At 49.0% G+C, this 18852-nt stretch overlaps 1 protein-coding gene across 1 annotated transcript in view; it reads right to left on the reverse strand.

Moving 5' to 3' along the window:
• The window catches only part of MED26 (mediator complex subunit 26), a 55981-nt gene extending 38334 nt beyond the window's left edge, over nt 1–17647 (reverse strand). The window contains exon 1 of the mRNA XM_041763635.1: nt 17294–17647. Within this exon, the coding sequence (XP_041619569.1) occupies nt 17294–17365 (72 nt within the window). The 5' untranslated portion in view covers nt 17366–17647. The remainder of the gene's footprint in view (nt 1–17293) is intronic.
• Nucleotides 17648–18852: the final 1205 nt, after the last annotated feature.

Genomic DNA, 18852 nt, shown 5'->3' on the forward strand with positions numbered 1-18852 from the left:
AAAAAAGGTGATAAAATACAACTCATCACTTCCTACTTATTTTGCCACATTACTATTATCTAGATTTTTTTTAGTTTATTTATGATTACTGTTATCTGCAGGGAGAAGATGTGCTACTGAAGCATCTCTTTCCAACTCCATGTGTGGTGACATCATGTTAGTGTCTGGAAATCAGCCACAGTGGAAGTATTTACACCATGGAAATTGGCAAACACTACAAATCAGGGTTTCATTCACTCCTGGGCCATATCTAGTCCAATGTCTGTTTTTGTAAATAAAGGATTTTTTTTTCATTTTATATACTTTTTATCACAATGAAATTAAAGTAACATGAATATAGCCATATAAAGTTTTATCAGAACGCAGTTTAACCATCCATTCCCATACTGCCTATGGCTGCTTCTATGCTATAAATAAAGGCAGAGTTGTGACAGACTATGGCTCAAAATATTTACCATCTGGCCCTTTACAGAAATAGTTTGCCAACCCCTGGAGTTTAGATTTAAGAAAGTGATGGAGAAAATGTTAATAATACAGATTAAATTTAAGTGTGTCATGCCTATAGCCACTACATTAGGAACAGCACAAACCAGGGGTGCCTGGGTGGCTCAGTTGGTTAAGTGTCTGCCTTCAGCTCAGATCATGATCTCAGAGTCCTGGGACGGAGCCCCGTGTCAGGCTCCATGCTCAGCAAGGAGTTTCTCCCTCTCTTCTTCCCCCTCTGAGCACACCCTTGTGTGCACGTTCTCTCTCTCAAATAAGTAAAATCTGTTAAAAATTGTTTTAAAAAAAGGGGGAATAGCACAAACAAGAACATATCCTTCCAGTACCTGAAAATTATCTGATTCAGCATTAACATAAACAAAACTACTGGGACAGCCAATTTTTAGTAAACATTCAGTAATTGACAAGGGTTGCTATATCTATGAATCCAGGTTCTTCCTTCTTTTCAATTTGTATATAATGTTGAAATACAGTAATTATGCAAATGGATTTTTGTTTCCTTCAAACTTTATTTCAGGTTCTTTGAAGTAATGTACTCTAATTTACCCTGTGGTGTGCCAGTAAACGTTTGGCAATTGGCTTTTCTGGGGAAAAAGAAAAGTATTCATATACATACACAGGTTGGTTTATACATTTTACTGATATTCAGGATAGGTAGCCTGCAGTTTACAAATAGTAAAATACATAGCCTGGGTGGCTCAGTAGTTGAGTGTCATGCTCAGGGATCAAGTCTAGGATTGAGTCTGGGATCGAGTCCCACATCGGGCTCCCTGCAGCGAGCCTTGTTTCTCCCCCTGCCTATGTCTCTGCCTCTGTGTGTGTGTCTCTCCTGAAAATAAATAAAATCTTAAAATAATAAAAATAAACAAAACTATCAACTGACATCCATATCAGAACTACACTCAGAAGCTGACTACAGATACAAAAGTTCAGCAAAAATCAAAGAAAGCAATCTGCGAAACAACTGGTACAGAGAATGGATAAGAAAGAGGGCTGTGTAATTTACTATTTACTATTTTACATGAAGAACAGGACTAGTGGCCCTGACCAGAGCAAAGCATTGCACGCCATTGCTCTAAACCTCCTGGATATGCATGAGTAATAACTATCCTCTCCACTGGTTGCAGTACACCAGCCCCATGCCCACTCCATATCTGATTGCTCTCAATAGTTCTCAAGTGCTCTTCAGACTAAGGCAGTCTACTTTTTATTTTCATTTTTTTACTGTTTAATTAAAAAGACAATAGAGCATAGGAAAAACAAAAACAAAGAGTGTTCCTACTGCCCCAACACAAGTGGTTCTCATTTTATCCAAAGCTCTAGTTTTTATGCCTTCCTAAGTAAGCTGTGTTTGGCTGACAAAAATACTCCTTCATCATGGCAAGACTTGTCCATTTTTCCAGAGAGCTTCTTTTTTTTTAAATTAATTAATTAATTAATTAATTAATTAATTTATTTATTTATGATAGGCACACAGTGAGAGAGAGAGAGAGAGAGAGAGAGAGGCAGAGACACAGGCAGAGGGAGAAGCAGTCTCCATGCACCGGGAGCCCAATGTGGGACTCGATCCCAGGTCTCCAGGATCGCGCCCTGGGCCAAAGGCAGGCGCTAAACCGCTGAGCCACCCAGGGATCCCCCAGAGAGCTTTAAGGTCAGTTCTTCACAGCTCTATGCTACCTGACTCTGTACATGCACCGTGTTTCCTAAGCTTCTCCCATGCCGTTAAATTAATAACATCAACAATCATTATTATGTGAATGTATCTATTAACATTGTCATTAAAATTATCATGTACCTGTTAATAGATTCCTAGGAGTACAATGACTAGATCAAAGGACACCAACGTGGCTATGCCTCTCCCTATATAAAAATTTTTCAAAAGAGTTAAGTATGAAACAGCTCCTGGATCCCCTGTTCCTGCAGCAGGGTGGTGTGGGATGAGGTGGGCAGGGTGGGAGAAGGACTCAGAGATGTAAAATAGCAACAGGGTAGCTTTGATTAGAGTCTTGATTTCCTGCCAATGCCATTCTTCCCACACATCTGAGTACAAGGTATATTTTCTGATTATTAACCACATCAACATTTCTCTGTCTGGTAATGTCTCTGAGATCTTGAGACTGTTAGTTGTGAATACCCTCTCCATTCAGAAAGGACACTGTTTCCTAAAGGCTATTTCACTCACAAATGCACATTTTGACCACTCCCATCTATTAATGCAATACAAAGGGATTCAGAAAAGTTCAGACAGGTTTTAATTCTGACTGGGAGTTCCAACCAAAGCACCTCTTCCAAAGAAGTGCATCGTGCATTCTACAAGACTCAGATTTTATTCTACAACCTATTTCTTCCTGTTTCCCACCCCCAGGGAGCTTTTAGAAATGTGTAAAATTATGCAATGTTGTCTGGTAACTGCTCACACTAAAGGGAAGACTATCTTTGAGAAAGAACAGCATCTGTGAAAACCAAAGTTAAATATCTACAAACTCATCCAGGGGAATAACCGTTCCTGCTCCCATTCCCAGAAAGGTGGGGAGGGGTACATGGTTCAGTGTCTAGGATGTACCCTTTACTAAGGCAAGACTTGTTTTGTTCTCATTTTATAGACATCAAATTTGAGATTGAGAGCAAATATGTGATGTGACTGTCCCATGACAAACATCTGAGACAGGAGCAGTAGAGATTTGAACCCCGAGTCTAACTCCAAAACCCCTGCATATTAAGTACTTTCTTTTTATCTTTCTGTCCATCTCTCTCCCTCTCTCTCTCTCTCTCTCTCTCTTTTTAAGGAAAGAGGCTCAAAGGATTTCTATTTGATTGTTAACTGCATTCATCAACCCAAACCTAAGAAATGAGAAGGGGCTTTCTTCTCCTTAAGACAAGACCTCATGAATGGAGCTGATATGACTCAGAGACATTGGAGAAACCAGAGCTGTCTAGCTGGAGAGGGGCTGAGACAAGTGTGTGGCCAGAAAGGGACAGCAGCCCCATTCTACACCTCTCTGCTAGGCCAGGTACAACCTACTCCCCCACTTCCCATGTGGAAAAAGATAACAGACCCAAGCTCTTAACCGAAGCACAAGTAATCTGAGGCCCCAGAAATTCGCTGTCCAATTCAGGTAGTCATTAAATTAAATAGAAATTTAGATGTCAATTCCTTGGTCTTACCAGCCACACATTAGGTACTCGCCATCCATGTGTGGCTCAGAGCCACTACACTGGACAGTGTGTATGATCACCACACTGATCATCTCCATCAGCATGCAGTGCTCTGGAAGGAAGGAAAGACCTCAACAGGGATTCTTACACCCCTCTCCCGCTCTGCAGGCTTGCAGTGTTATCTCATGATGAAAGCAAATGCTCTGAGTTCAGCTACGCAGCGGCCAGGTGACTAGCTACTTCAACCTGCTAATAAGCTTCCGCCACCTCTATGGGAGGAGAAATGGGATAATACCTAGCAGAGAGCAAGGACACCTTAAGAGCTGCTGCTTTGGTCCTCCTATTTTTTCTATTAAGGCCTCAAAATTTAAAAATAACCTTTATGAACTCCATCTGCAGGTCTCTGGTCACTGATAGGATTATTCTCCCCTCTCTGCATGCCCTCCGGCAAGGACAACCTCCCTCCCTCTTTTGTTCACCTATCACACGGATAGTACCTGTTCCCTCATGGTCAGTGACTCAACAGAAGCTGGGCACTGTACCAGACATGCTTAGCCTCTCAGGACACCACTACCAGGTGATGGCTCCAATAGCCCCGAGCCACAAATAAAGAGACTGAGCCTCAGAAACAGGAAGTGATTTGCCTCAAGGCCATGCAGACAGAAGCAAAAGAAGGACTGAAGCTGCTGCTCTCACAGCACAGTAGGTGCTCAGGGTTCAGAACCCCCTGCAGTGGGGAGGGGTCATCCTGGCTGGAGACTCACTCATGAGATGGAGGCAGGCAGCCTGTGCTCTCCTGCAAGGCTGGGTCTGAAGGGCTCACTGCCCACTTAAGAGGCTAGACAAGTGTGGCGACACCTAGAGCGCCCTCCCCCTTCCCTGGGTCCTGTCACTCTCTGCCAGGATCCCCAGGCTCCCTAGAACTATGGGGCACACACGGGACAGGCCCAGTGCCCGAGTGCTAACTATGCCACTACAGTTCCAAGAGAACTCACATACTACAGGAGGACCCAAAAAGGCTAAGGTCTGGAGAGGGCCACGTAGTCCTAATAGGAACAAAGAGTCCTCCAGGGACCCAGCCATCCCAGTTGCCCTGCCCAGGCCCCATCAAACCTGAACTCTTATCCTCAACCCAATTTGACCCTCCCCAGTTAGGCACTGCTTGTGTTCGTCTATAGTTTGAAATCAGACATGGACCCACATCAGTTCATAAACTGGTCACTGACCCTAATAGAATGAACGGGCTCACTATGCACCAGCAAAACAATCAATGTGCGTGTGTGGGAGGAAGGGGGTGCAATAAGGCATGTCAGACAGGTTGAAGGTGCTGTGGGAAAGATCAGACCAGGATGCCAGAAAAGTCAGAAGACAGTGCTCCTGAGATAGCTGGCACTGTCCTTCCTGGGGGAGGTGCCCTGGGCCCAGAGCCCAGAGAGGCAGGTAAGAAGTGAGGAGGGAGGGAGGAAAAAAGGGAGGGAGAGCTATCCAGGTGTGGGTACAGTAGCAGCTCAAGAGCTGCCTGATGAGCAACGGAGCACGGCTGGAGCAGTGGGAGAGGATGCCTAAGCCAGAGACTGGAGCATACTGTTGTTGACGGATTCTGTCTAGACTCTTGATTGCAAGTAACAGAAAAGCCATCTCAAATAGGCCTCATTCAGAAAAGAAGCCACTGGCTCGCTTAACTGAAAAGTTCGGACAGGGCTCACCTTGGACCAGTCATGCCGTGGTGACTTAATCCTCCCTTCAACTCTCTGGGCTGGTCTCACTCCTGGGCAGGCTGTCCCAAGTAGGAGACCCTAGCAGCAACTGCTCATATCCTCTCCCATTCATGTCTCCCCCCTACTACCCCAGCAAAGTATTAAAACTTTCACAGGCTTTGATTGGGTCACAGGTCCATTCTCAAACCGATCACTGGCCAAGAAGAGGCAACCCAATGACTGGCTAGTTCCCAGTCATGAATCCAACAGGCATGGATCAGAGGGGAAGGACAGGAACTGGCAGCTACATGGCTGCCCACTATCAAGCCATGCCATGTATGTCAGCACCCAGGGCACTTTGGGATTGGGGCCACATCCCATCCTCAAGAGCCTTCCTAAACAGCATATGTATATCCTCTTGAGAAAATGAAGGCTGAAAACCTGACCTCATCCAAGGCTGCAAGGTGAAGAGGAAAATCAAGATTCCAACTTGGTTTTGCCTAATGACAAAGCCCAAGTTTTTCATCCAGAGAAAGACTGTCTTCTTCACTCACTATATGCTACCTAAAAAACTCACATTATCCAGTCAGCCACACAGCCCCAAAAGAGGGGATGAAACGTCCGTGTTTTGGGACATTCACTCTTCAGCTGGTGTGGAGAGGACAGCAGGAGGCAGACCAGCTGCTAAGCAGCTGTACTACACCTCTCAGGAGATCCCAATTTGCAGGAAAAGGGCTGCCACGGGAGGGGGACACCAGGAAAGTTCTGAGGTAGCCTGCAGAGCGGTGGCACCGCCAACCACCACAGGGCAGCATACCAAAGGCAGGAGGGAAGAAGGTGCCTCCACTCTGGAATGGGCTGCTGTACATCCAGGACAACAGTCAGCTGGAGAGACAGGGTTCAGGCACTGCTGGAAACCATGGCTCTAAGAGTACCTGGAGTAAGCCTTAAAGACAGGGCCTTGGGTAGTGCTGGACAAAGCCAAAATGCTCGGGGATAAGGAGGGACCATGGCAGAGGCAGAGGGTTTGGAGACAATGGAATAGCCAACACAGCAACGTGCAAGGGGAACAGGGCACACTGATCAGTTTTAGGCCTCAGGCCTCATTCACTCCTGCACAGGTGCACTCAGCACCAACCCTATAGTAAGGAACTGAAGACAGTTATGATGACCCAAGAAGACAGCCTGGAGTACAAACACAAGTACATTCCTGTGCCCAGGTCAGCTCATCTCACAAAGCAGATGAGGCCACTTCCTATTTCCCAACTTGGAAGAGCCCACCCCCTACCAGATAGAAAATCACATTCACTGTAATCCTAACAGGAGTATCATTCCTGTGATGACAAGCAGGCGCCCACTCCCCTCTAAGGAGAACTGACAGGCAGGTTGACCAGAAACCCCAAGATAGGCTTACCCCCACTCTGGACCAGTGTCCTTACTGTTCCTGTTCTGTCACACAGTAGAAGGAAAGCAGGCTGGGGACACCTATTGTTTTTGTCTGAACAGCAGACCCTGCTTCTGTATGCTCCTCCCTGACTTCCTGTGGGCACTGCTATTTTCTTACAAGGCCTCCTTCACCCCCAAACCAAGCCAGGGTGATTCTCCAGGAGTTTTCAAACTGGAAGCAAGAGAGTAAATCCCCTCTTCTTCAATGGCCTACCTTTCAAGAAGTCAAACTCTGGAGCTGCTACATTTCCCACTATGTGGAAGAAGTCTGTCCACAAGACAGACAGACACACACACACACACACACACACGCACACACTCACAAATGCCACTTTAACTCAGTGATGGGTGTGATGGGCATTACAAGCAAAGGCAGGACAAGTTCATATAACACCTGGTAGGGTGATGTTTCTGCCCTTTGGTGAGAAGTTAAGCTCCTGCACTCAGTGGCGGCATTGCCTTGTCACCAACCACCAACCTTGTCACCAATTTTAAATGCTTGAGAAGCTCCTTTAAAATAGAAGTGAAAGTGAAATACCCATTCACAAACCTTTCTTCCCATGACCATGCCTAAAACCTAACATGTGGACCACTTCTCTTACTGCTAGGCTTCCAGAATCCAGCAAAGGGGGAGCAGACATCACCAACTTTAGGTGCTTGCTGAGAGCCGCCCCTTCCCCCAAAACAAAGGGAGGGAAAAATAGAGAAGGCTGTGAAAGATCACCTGACCCTACCCTTCTCAGTTTAACCTAAGGGGAAGAAGCCAGGCCGGGAAGTACAGGTACCAGTTTCCGGTTACCCAGGTTAACCAAGGGCAAGAGGAAATGGGCTGGACAATCAGATCTGAACAGACCATCCAGTGCCCATCCATGCCTCTGAGAAGTCTGGAGAACTCAGCTCTTGCCTGCTTCTAGGTGCTGCCTCATGGCGACAAGAGGCCTCCTGGACTGAAGCACATCCCTATGCCTGAGCTGGATGCAGCACCAGGAGAAATGATGGGGACTAGGGATCAAGCAGCACTGTGGCAGGTTCTCCTAGACTACTGAAGTGCTCCTCAGCCCAGAACGGAGTCAGAAGCTGCAACCCAGCACCAGCACAGATACACACAAGGTAACAGCAAAGTACCCAAGTGTGACTACAGGCAAATCAGAGTCTGCAGATTCAACCAGGAGTGGGTACTCAGAACCCCATGCCGTGACCTCATATCATCCAAACCACTCCACTGCTTACTCCAGACCTTACGTTTCAGTCACATTCATTTTGTGTCTGGACTCAAGTCTCCCAGGCCAGCACAATACCCAACTCTTTAATGGTATCATCACGTCAAAGAGGTGATTAAACCAGCATGCACTCAGGGTACATTGTCAGCTCATTCCCCACCCCACAATCCCCTCCCTCCCAGCAACAGGACCCTGATGCTTCTTGGGGGGATCCCCTCTATTCTGGAAGGAACTAATACCATGCTCAGACTCTGGAGTAAATCAATCAACAGAGCCTACTAATTCTACCAAAGCCCAGAAAAGCACCAAGAAACGTCTGCTGAAACTTGTGGAAAAGCATTTCCTTCTCTTCCTTCTGGATGATGATCAAAGAAGGTGAATCTCCAACTGGGGGAGCTGGAAGACACCTCACTGTGTGAACGGAATGCTACAAAAGAGATGGAGCAAAGCCAGGTCCTCACCTGAGAACAGAATCACCTTTAAGCCTTTGACTGGCACAAGCCAATCAGCCCTTTTGCATTTAAGCTCCTGTCATAAGCAAAGTACAACCCTCCCTCTGGAGGTAGCTGGCCAATAAAATTAGTAAAAGTAGAAGACAAATGCTCTGCTGGCATCTATCTAACTGAACACTTGAAAGAAATAAAGTGAAACAATTGGCAAAAAGAGTAAACTGTTCCTATTTTAACTACACATCATAGTCGCTCATCCCCCATAGACAGCACTCAAAAGCCAGCGTGCCAACTGCTTGCTTGGCAAAGATGCAAGATGCATGGGGTAAATAAAATTGAGAAGTATCTACCTGAAGTAGCTTCCAGAAGGGCTGGCCTTAAGAAGAGGAGGGCAGGTAGCTACCTTGGAAGTCAGCTGGGGAAATAGAACATGGCCACCCCTCATACTCCAATCTGAGCTGGGCCAGGGACCTGACAACAAGAGGGATCAAGAGAGCTAATGGAACTGGAGGGAGGACAAAAAGAACCCAGTCCCCATGTGTGCAAGCAGTCAGCTTAGTGGATCAGATGGCTACCCAGAGCCAAGTGTGACCATAGGTGAGGGCAGCGGGTGGAGCCAAAGGTACAGGTATGGGCAGGGCAGTGGGGCTACCAGTGCCTCAAAGAAGGCTGCCAGGCCACCTACTAAGCTGCAGTCACATATACATGAATCTTCTAGAAAGAACCACAGAACTACTGCCTCGGCCCCCCACCCTGCCACCACCAGAGAGTCAAGGCCAGCCACAGCCAGCCACCTAAGAAATCACTCTATACACAGTAAATAGGTGACCAGGATCTCCCCAGTAGTCCTGAGGCTGACCCACCACAGGGTATGGCCTAGAGGAAGCATCACCCACTTTCTGGCCTTGATGAAACCCAGCGGGGAGGGGTGTCTAGGAAAGGTCTGGTTTGTCACGTGACCAAAGGGGTCCCAAGCCAGCATTTGAACAGCATCTCCAGGGCCCATAGAGAGGCAGGGATCTAAGATTAAGAGTCGTCTTTTCTATGTTGGGGTGAAAAATGCCAGACAAAAAACAAAAAGGAAAAAAAAACGCCTCATGCCTTTTCCTCAGTCAGTTCAAGAGAAAGCACAAGCATTTCAGGTACAACTTTCCTCCCAGCCTGGCAGAAAAACATACTACAGAAACCCAGCATGAGGATCCAGACTTGGGGCAGGAGAGTGGAATGCTACCTTGTACCTACTATGCTCTCTCGGGTGACATGGGAGGCGGCAGCACATGGGTGAGGACTGATGGTGGGGGGGACTGGTGGGGGGTGTGGTTCCCAATCCCAGTGTGGTCCCTTCTAACTGTGCATCTGTAGAGCCTCAGTTTATGCAATAGTACCTCCCTCCCTGTGTTGCTGTACAGATTAAATGTATTGAGAAGTGCTGAAAAGTAGTGGCTCCTACTACCTGCTCAGTAAGTACTGACAGCCAGCTCCCAAGATTGGCCTTTTTCACAGGAAGATCAACAACCTTCTGAGCACTGGCCTGCTATGGAAGTCCTAGAAACATGGGGATTAACTCATGCTCCACTACCAAAGACTTGCAAGCCCATGGAAAATGTAATCAACAAGACCTGTTATCAGCAGGAATGTAGGGTTTTTAAGTTATGCAGAGGGCCTGAGGGCAACTGTCTGGGATGAAAGCAGGTAAAGTTCCTGGAAAAGGAGAGTAGCAGGGATTCTAGAAGGCCACAAATGTGAGGTACAGAGGGTCCCATCCTATGTGTCACACACAAACAAGTAAGGTTAGCTTAGAGATTTAAGTAGATGTTGTTCTGACGATAAGACACGACGTCATTTCAAAGCATGACTAGATTAGGAGTAGGTTCTTTCCTTGAATTTTCTCAAAAACAGCTACTCAAAGCACACCTGTCATTATGTGGAAGCTCCTGAATATTTCTGATCATAGAAATGGATCCTGACAGGCAAAAAGATTAGGAAACACTAGGCTAGAAGATTTCAAAGTGGGAAAGACTGTGGGAACTGTGAAGGAAATGGAAACACAAAACTTAGCATTTAAAAACACTTTGTATTTATGAGGTTAAACCTCAGAAGACACAGTGGAGTCCAAATTCCCTGCTGGGCAATGCTTATGTGGGAGGCATGAGACTGTCATTAAGCCCACCACTTTTAAGCCTACCCGCAACCAGGTTTAGGCCCATGGCATCCTCTGCAACACTGGAGAGGTCATTAATCTCTGCTCTCCCCTAAAATGAAAACGGAGCATCTACCTCCAGGACTAGTTCAGAGAGCAAGCCATGATGCAAAGTACTTCACTCTGTACCTGGCACATAGTAGGTGCTCTGTAGGCTACAGCTGTCCATTTTACAGCCTCCAGCAGGTAGAGACAGAAAACTTCATTCCGGTCCCAGGAGCATTCAAAGGCTTTCAACCTTACTTGCCTGGCAGTGGCACATCACCTGATGTGACCCTTCACCTTTTTAGTGAGCTTCTCACACAATCACAGAACCTCTAGGAACTCTTGGGCAGGAGTCTGGGGGTCCAGAAAGAGACATGCCCAGGCATGTCTGCAAACCCACTTGGCACAGAGGTTTTGGATTGTCTCGAGCCAGCTCTGGCAATAAGCAAGAGCTCCCCCAAGTGCAGCAGGGCCTGCCTCCCAGGAACTCCTGCCTTCCCCTTCTGGGTTTGCCTTGGAAAGCCACACAGAGCTAACCTAACCCGAGGGTACACAGCTCTTCAAATACTTGAAAGCAGACCCCAGGACCTTACAGAGCCTGATACTTGCCCCCTTCCCATCCCACTACTGAGAAGGCAAACTGTTAGAGAATTTGCCAGCTATCCCTCCAAATTCTGTTTCCCTTGGGTCAGAGACCAACCAAGAACTGACTTCCTGCATCTGACTCTAAAACTTTTCATTCAACTCAAATTATAAAGCATTCTAAAGAAGTCATTTCATCCTCTTCGAATAAGGGGATATCTATATCCTCTATATCTATATCTGAATAAGACACACAAAGAACTTTTCCATTTGAACCTAAGAGCTATAGCCCTGTAAGACTACCCCTGCCCCCTCAACGTCACACCCCACCCCAGACTGCCCATTTGCAAATTCTCTTCCTGTTCCAGGTCCCTCTAGGGCAGGAGCTGGGCACCTACAGGTCTGAATCTCACATCCCAACACCATAAGCAATTGCTAGAAATGTTTATTCAACTGCTGAGCCACCTTTTTCAGTTTTACCATATTTTGCCATAAACAGTGTAATCAGCTGGCAACTGAGATGTTAAGTGTATGGCCTCCCCAGACCTGGAATTCAGAGACCACTCTTAAACACCGCATGCAGAATATTGGTTATGTCTTCCTTATGTAGGAAATATCCTCCAGTTCACAGAATCACCCCCCCATGTCATACTTGTTCAGTTCTACATGCAGGCCCTGAGAGAGTGAATGAAGAGAAGGAGTTTCAGATGGGGGCTCCAAGTGTGGGCATTAGAAAGGCCAGGTTGAAAATGCACTGCCTATGCAGTCACTCATCAAACCACAAACTCAGTCACCCATCCCAACAACCAGCTGAGGGGTTCTTCAGGACAGCACCATGGCAGGGGGGCTGTGGGGGGGGGGGGGGAGGCACAACTTCCACGAAGAGACAAAGCCCCCAGCTTCCAGATGGCAATTTAGAGTGGGGACCGGGCAGGACCTGCAGTCACCTAGGGACTGGACTGAATTCTGGTTCTGGTTTAAGTGGAGCTCTAAGAAGATGCTGACTTAGACACCAAAACCGAGGTGCAGGTGAACACAGCTCCTCTCCTTCACCTAACCCCAAGGCACACTCTTGAGGTGCATGTCCTTCCACACGCAGCTATATCTTGAGCCCAGGAGCCCATGGAGAGCCTTTTTACATCTGTATCAAGACAGAAGCCCCTTCCCAGAAACTGACTGTGGACAGTCCTCCAGGCCTCTGTGACCTTCCAACCAGGACAATGTACTCTAACTTCAACTCAAGTCACTTTTGAGGACCACTAGGAGACGTCTCTGAAGAAAGAAAGTAAAATCCACCTTCTTCTGAAGGAGAGAGAAAGAACAAGGACTTACACTGATTTCAAAAGTGACACTTGTTACCCACCTGTTTCCCAAAGTCATAAAATGCCACACTGTTCTCTTCCATACATTCTGGCCATATCTAAAGACCAAAGATGAGAATGCCACTGCATTTGGGCAACCAGAGTAATCAGAGAGAATCCACATGTTTAGATTTTAACATGCTGAAGAGAATCAGAACCAATAGTCTTCTCTTTTATAATTTTTAACAGCCCTCCTTTCTGCAGAATCAACAGCATTTTAAGCTAATATCATAAGTGCTATAATCTTGAAGCAGAAAATCAAGCTGGCACACAAGACTTATGAAAAGCTCCCTATCAGTTGGCAGTTGCCATACATCACAGCATGGTCTGGCCTAGGACTCTGTCCCTGACAGAAACCTCAAGATGTTTCCAGGACAGGCTAATATCATCAGCCTGTTAGATCAATCACAGGTAAATCTAAACCAATTTGTAATCTCCTATAAACTTATGTGGGACAGAAGAGGCTCCCCACATCTTTTCTTACCAGCTCAGAACACTGCCCTCTCAGGCCTCTTCTGAAGTCATCTTTCCACCTTTGAGAGCAGTGTGTAGTGGCATTGTGAGTTTAAAAGTGCTGTCACTCAGGGGCACCTGGGCGGCTCAGTGGTTGAGTGTCTGCCTTTGGCTCAGGTTGTGATCCCGGGGTCCTGGGATCGAGTCCTACCTCGGGCTCCCTGCGGGGAAGCCCACACCTCCCTCTGTGTCTCTGCCTCTGTGTGTGTGTCTCTCATGAATAAAAAAAAAAAAAAAAAAAAGAAGTAGAAACAGCACCATCACTTAAACTCTGGGTAAGTCCCTAATCTTAGGGCAGTCGCCTCAAATGAAGTCAGTAGAAACAAAAACATCTTGTCCTCTCCTGGCCACAGAAGGCGCCCACTAAACAGCACCTACTATCATAATGCTGTTGGCTTCTGCCCTGCAGGAAGGGGAGATGGGCTACTTGCTCCACCTCCCTTACCAAGCTGCTGGAGGGAAGCAGGAGACCCTGGTGAAATACTGCAAAGTCAGGTAAAGTATATATCTTTCTGTCGAGTTCTGTCAGAATTTTATTATTTTAAGAAGTTCACACAACACATCTTGCATTAAAAGAAAAAGCTTTTAGGACAATTCATGTTAGAATCTGAACCCCGGATCTGGAAGGAGCTTTATGGGTGTATACATGGTTCCCAGTCTCACTTTGTAGACAAGGACCCTGCAGCCCAGAGAAGCTAAGTGACATCTTAATCTTCAAATTCCTAGGTGGGAAAATTACTGTGTGTGTGCCTCTCTGTAGAGGCCCCTTGGTCTCTGACCATCTCCCCTTGGCGCCTGATGTCTGCATAACTGTGAGAAAGAGTTTCCGAAGTTTCCTGCTGGAAAGCCTGACCACCGGGAGGCCTTTACACAGATGCCTTGGGCAAGTTCAAGTCCCTTTCCCACCCCCCCAGCCCCGCCCAGTGCCCTCTCTGGCCTCTCTCTGCTCTGATTACAGAGATGCTCACCTGCTTTGAGCAAGGCCTGCCTTGTGTCATTATTCACCTTGTTATGGTGATACAGTACCCACTCTACTGTCTATCAGACCTATTCTCAGATGCTGGACTAACATCTGTGTTCTTCACGGTTCTAGAGAGTTCTGAATTAGAATATTCAGCACAGACTGAACTTCAGCGCATATAGCAGTCACACAGGCTTCACAGGCCCAAGAAGGATTCTAGGGTTCAGTCAGTTTAACCAGACTCTAAAGTACCTAATGCTTCTGCTCTAGAAAAAGAAACAAACCATACTCACTGAAGCCCACATTCTGGTCAGGAAGACTCCTATATGACGAGTGTTCTACAGATACAGACGAGAACCTAATCACCTGCTGAAGAGACCGTGTTTAGGTGGACAGACTCCAATCTCTAGGCAGAAGGAAGATACAGCCCCCAACTCTGTGCACCAAGATTAAGCTGGGACAAACGCGCACACTGCACTTCAGAGATTTTCAACACCCTGGCTGACATATGCCACAAGGAGAGCAAGGCTTAGGTTGTTCTGAAAAAACTGTTAGTTGCTTTTTGAAACAGAGTATAGAGGATATGCTTTATTACTGAGTTGACAAAATTATTAACTCAGAGCCTGTTGTTGTAGAAATTCAAATACTCCAGAGGCTAGAATTGAGAACATAAAGACAACTTTCCTCTTAAGGACTCATCTGTCAAGGAGATGGTCAGTTACTTTGTTACTTCACTAACTTCTCAGATACTTGTGGGTATTAGGTCAGCTGCCTGACATTGATTTTTTAAGCAAAAGCTAAGTTTGTTAACCGTAATTGCATGCCCATAAAGGTAAGCATTATATGACACAATTCTTTGTCGCTTCTCTCAGAAGAGGTTTAATTTTAGTGTTGGCTCTTCAACACTGTCCCCATTTTTTTTTTCCATGAGTATCTTAAATATGTGTCAACTAACTATCCCAAAGTGGAGTTCATAATTGGGCAAGGTAGAGAAAAGCAGCTGTGCGCCAGCAATGCTTTCTTTTAGTTACCTCACTCTCACCTGAGCCCAGGTCAATCCAGAGAAACTGCAAAATTATGGTCGCACCATCTCTGCCGGTAACCTATTCTGCCACGGCTCCAGTTTCTCAGTGGAGTTTGCTCAAAGCCACACTCCTGTCAAAAGGTTCTGACGAGGCTCATGGATGGTCACTAGCAATGGCAGCATTTAAAGAGGCACTTTCCTCATCGCTCATATTCAGAGACATGTTTCCCAATTCCACTCACCACACTTTTATTAGCAGAACTCTATGCACACCCATCGGTAGAGTCCCTCAAAACAAACCATATGAAATGTGAACTACATGCCATTAAAACCATGGGCTTCTATGAATGTATCATCTCTGCACTCACTAAAATACAAAAAAACTGAGATTTGTTTTCTTCTCTCTCTTCTGGCTAACCTTCCTTCCTCCTCTCTCCCTAGGAACCTTTTAGATTACAGCCTTACAGAACACTGGAACCCCTGAGGTCACTGCTCCACCTAATCTACAACATCGTGACCGCCTGTCAAAGCGCCTCCTGATCCCAAAGCTCTCCTAGGTGGCATTAAGGATCAGTGCTAATATCTCAGCAACCTCTCAGACTCTCCTGAAGGCAAACAAGCACATGGAATTCAAGAAATTACACTCTGGATAAAAGATGCAAAAAGTCACCAAGGTTACGTTTCTCGTGTCACTTGTTTTGTCCTCTAATATTTCAATCTTGGAAACTGCAGCAGCACCAGGTACTGCAAAAAATTCTAGAAGGTTTTATATAGCTTGCGCCTACTCCACCCCCAAAGTCATAACAAAAATGTATACGACATTTGTTAAAGACAATTACCACCAAGTTGATCTTATTGGGGCCTGAAGAGGATTACTTATGATACAAAAACCAGCGTCTTAAGAAGATCATAACTTCTCAATTTTTACCAAAATTATACAAGCCAAGGCGAATAACTCTAAAAATACCAACCTAAAACATAGTGTTAAGAGTAATTAGTCAAACTCATGTAAGGAAAAACAAAAACCCTACAGAAAGAGAAACCTGAGTTACCTAGCCCAAGATAATATTTTTTCCTTCGATCTCCAGCATATTAAAAAGTGATCTTAATGGCCACTTCCTGGTCTCCCAGCAAATGCAGGGGCTCGCTTCATACCTGGATACCACAACATCTTCCTATTGCTCAACCTGCTCCTGCCACAGGGGAAAATAACCCCTACTGCCAACAATCCTTTGGAGAAAATATGAGAACACTATGAGTCTTCCCCTACACACACGAAGGGGGGCAGAGGAGATCCCTTTGCAAACAGTAGCCTCGGTGGACCTCCGTCTGAGAAAGCCACACTCTGGGGTTAATTAACCCTGACCGTCTAGGTGACAAACCACCAAGTTGGAACACTCAGGTGAGGGGAAGGGATAGACGAAGGAGGGCTCTTGAACAAACAGGAAAGAAAATAATCACCTCTAATTCACACCAAGAAGCGGGGCTCTGGCTCGGTTATAGACGCAATGGGCATTTAGGCCCAGAAAGGAATTAGAAGAATCCCACCGTCCCCGAGATCATCTACCGTCAGCAGCGTTCCCAGGAGGGATCGGGCAAAGGTATGTCCACCGGCAGAACCAAGGGGGGACTCTCCACGCGCCCTGGGCAACCGGCTAAGGGCAAAGTAGGCTGGGGGTTCCCTCTGAAGCCAGGAAGGTGCTTCCAGCCGGGAGAAGAGGGAAGGAGGACTTCCCTGGTCACCCAAAAGGCCGAGACACAGGCGGCATAGGCTCCCGAGTCATACCCCGGACACCAGTTGCTCCACAGCCTTTCTCCTTCCCCTCCCCCCACGCCGGGAGGACTTCCCGGGGGTCGCGGGCCCCCGGGGAAGGGCGAGGTGGGTGAGCTCCGTCAGGAGCAGCAGGGGTCGTAGAGCTGGAGCGAGAAAGAAGGGAAAGCTCTGGCCTCAGCTCCCGTCTGCTCCGTCCGCCCAGGCCGCACGGAAGCCTCGGCCTCACGTACCGAGCGCCGCCAGACTGCCCGACCTGCCCCCGGCTCGGGCCCGTGGGGCGAGAGGCCGGGATGGCAGCGGCCCTCGGGGGTAGGTGGGCGTCGGGCGGGTTCCCCGGAGCCCAGCGGGCGAGGGGCACTGGGGAGGGGGAGGGTCCCGGGCCCACGCGGCCTCCGTCCCGGCCCGCGCAGCGGGTACTTACGTTGCTCTGGGGGTCGATGGCCTGCAGCAGCCGGTCCCTGATCTGCTGCGGAGACGCCGGAGCCGCTGTCATTGCCTGGGCGAGGCGGGGGGGAGCGGCCGGGCCAGCGGGCGGGCGGGCTGAGGCGGGGGACGGGGGTCACTCACTCGCCGGCCTCCGGGAGCGGAGCCTCATGTTCCCCGCGGCGCCGGGGGAGGAGGGGGCGCGCGGGGTGGCGGAGAGGGGAGCCGGGGCTCGGGCCCGGGGCGCCACCGCCACCAGAGGAGGAGGAGGAGCCACCGGAGCCGCCGCCGCTGCTGCCGCCGCCTCGAGAACCAAACTCCAGTGAGCTGCCCCCGCGCGGAGCACTCTGGGTAACCCGCGCCGCACGCAGCGTCGGCGCCACGCTGAGGAGGTTGGGAGATAGGGCGGGCGGAGACGCCGGGCCTGGGCGGGGCTGCGCGCGAGCCCCGCCCCGGGCCCACACGCATGCGCGCGCAGGCGCACTGGACCGCCGCCCCGCCCCGCCCACCGCCCGGCCGAGGGAGCCGTTGGGAGGCGGTTGGGCGGGGCAACGGCCGCCGCCTGGAGGCTCCGCCCCCGGCCGGGCCGTGGGGAACTGAGGTTTCCGACGGAAACGCGCGGAGCGCGCCGAGTCCTTGAACCTGGGCGCCCCGGGCGGCCGCCTCAGAGGGGGGCAGCGGAAGGACTCATAGGCGAGAAAAGCTTTCCCCACCGACGGAGGTGACGGGCGCCGCGGGCGGGGGAGGCTGCCATGTTTTCCGAGCCGGGGGTCCTCGGCCCCGAGGGCGAGGGCGACAGGTCCACGTTGTGATAGCGCGCGCGGCAGGGTCATCGGGGGCGCCCCCCCCCCGAGGGCGGAGGTCTGCGGCGCTGGGCGTGCTGGGATCACGGAAACGGGCCGCCCAGCGCCTCCGGGGGGAGGCGGAGCCGTCACGCCAGCTCGGGAAACCCCGCGGCCAGCCCAGGAACCCACCGACCCCGAGGTTGCAAACCCGAGTCTCGGCCAGGGTTGCTCATCCCGGGCACCGGTGCCGTGGGTGGGCGGACCCCGGCCGCAGGGGCCGTCCTGCGCATTTTAGGGTACTCCGCATCCTGGGGCTCTACCCATTCAACGCCGGTAGCGCTCTCCGGTCAGGTCAACCAGAAATGTCTAGTCATCGCCAGACGTCCCCTGGCCGGCAGCGCGGCCCCGGCGGAGAACCCTGCTGGCGCGGAGGGTGCTGAGAAACGGAAACCCTCATTCTCTGAACAAAACATTTCACAAGGGAGGAAACTGAGGCCCAAGGTCACCCAGAGTTCTAGGTCAAACCCAGAATTGTTCAATGTCAAGTCTAAGTAGAGTCTCCTTCCCCACCCCCACCTCGCTGCCTTCTTGCACTGCGCCGTGCTCGCTCCCTGGAAGCGCCGATACTGTTACGGGGCAAGAAGGCAGGCTGAGTGGGTTATTAGCCGCAGCCTCCCGAGAGAGAACTTTTTTGTTGTTGTTACAGGAAGACCTAGATTTAAAACAGGAGAGGCAGCTGATGAGAACCACACGCGCGCCTCGGATCTGCGCT

The sequence above is a fragment of the Vulpes lagopus genome, chromosome 7 (assembly GCF_018345385.1).
Source record: "Vulpes lagopus strain Blue_001 chromosome 7, ASM1834538v1, whole genome shotgun sequence".
In the NCBI taxonomy this organism is placed as follows: Eukaryota; Metazoa; Chordata; class Mammalia; order Carnivora; family Canidae; genus Vulpes; species Vulpes lagopus.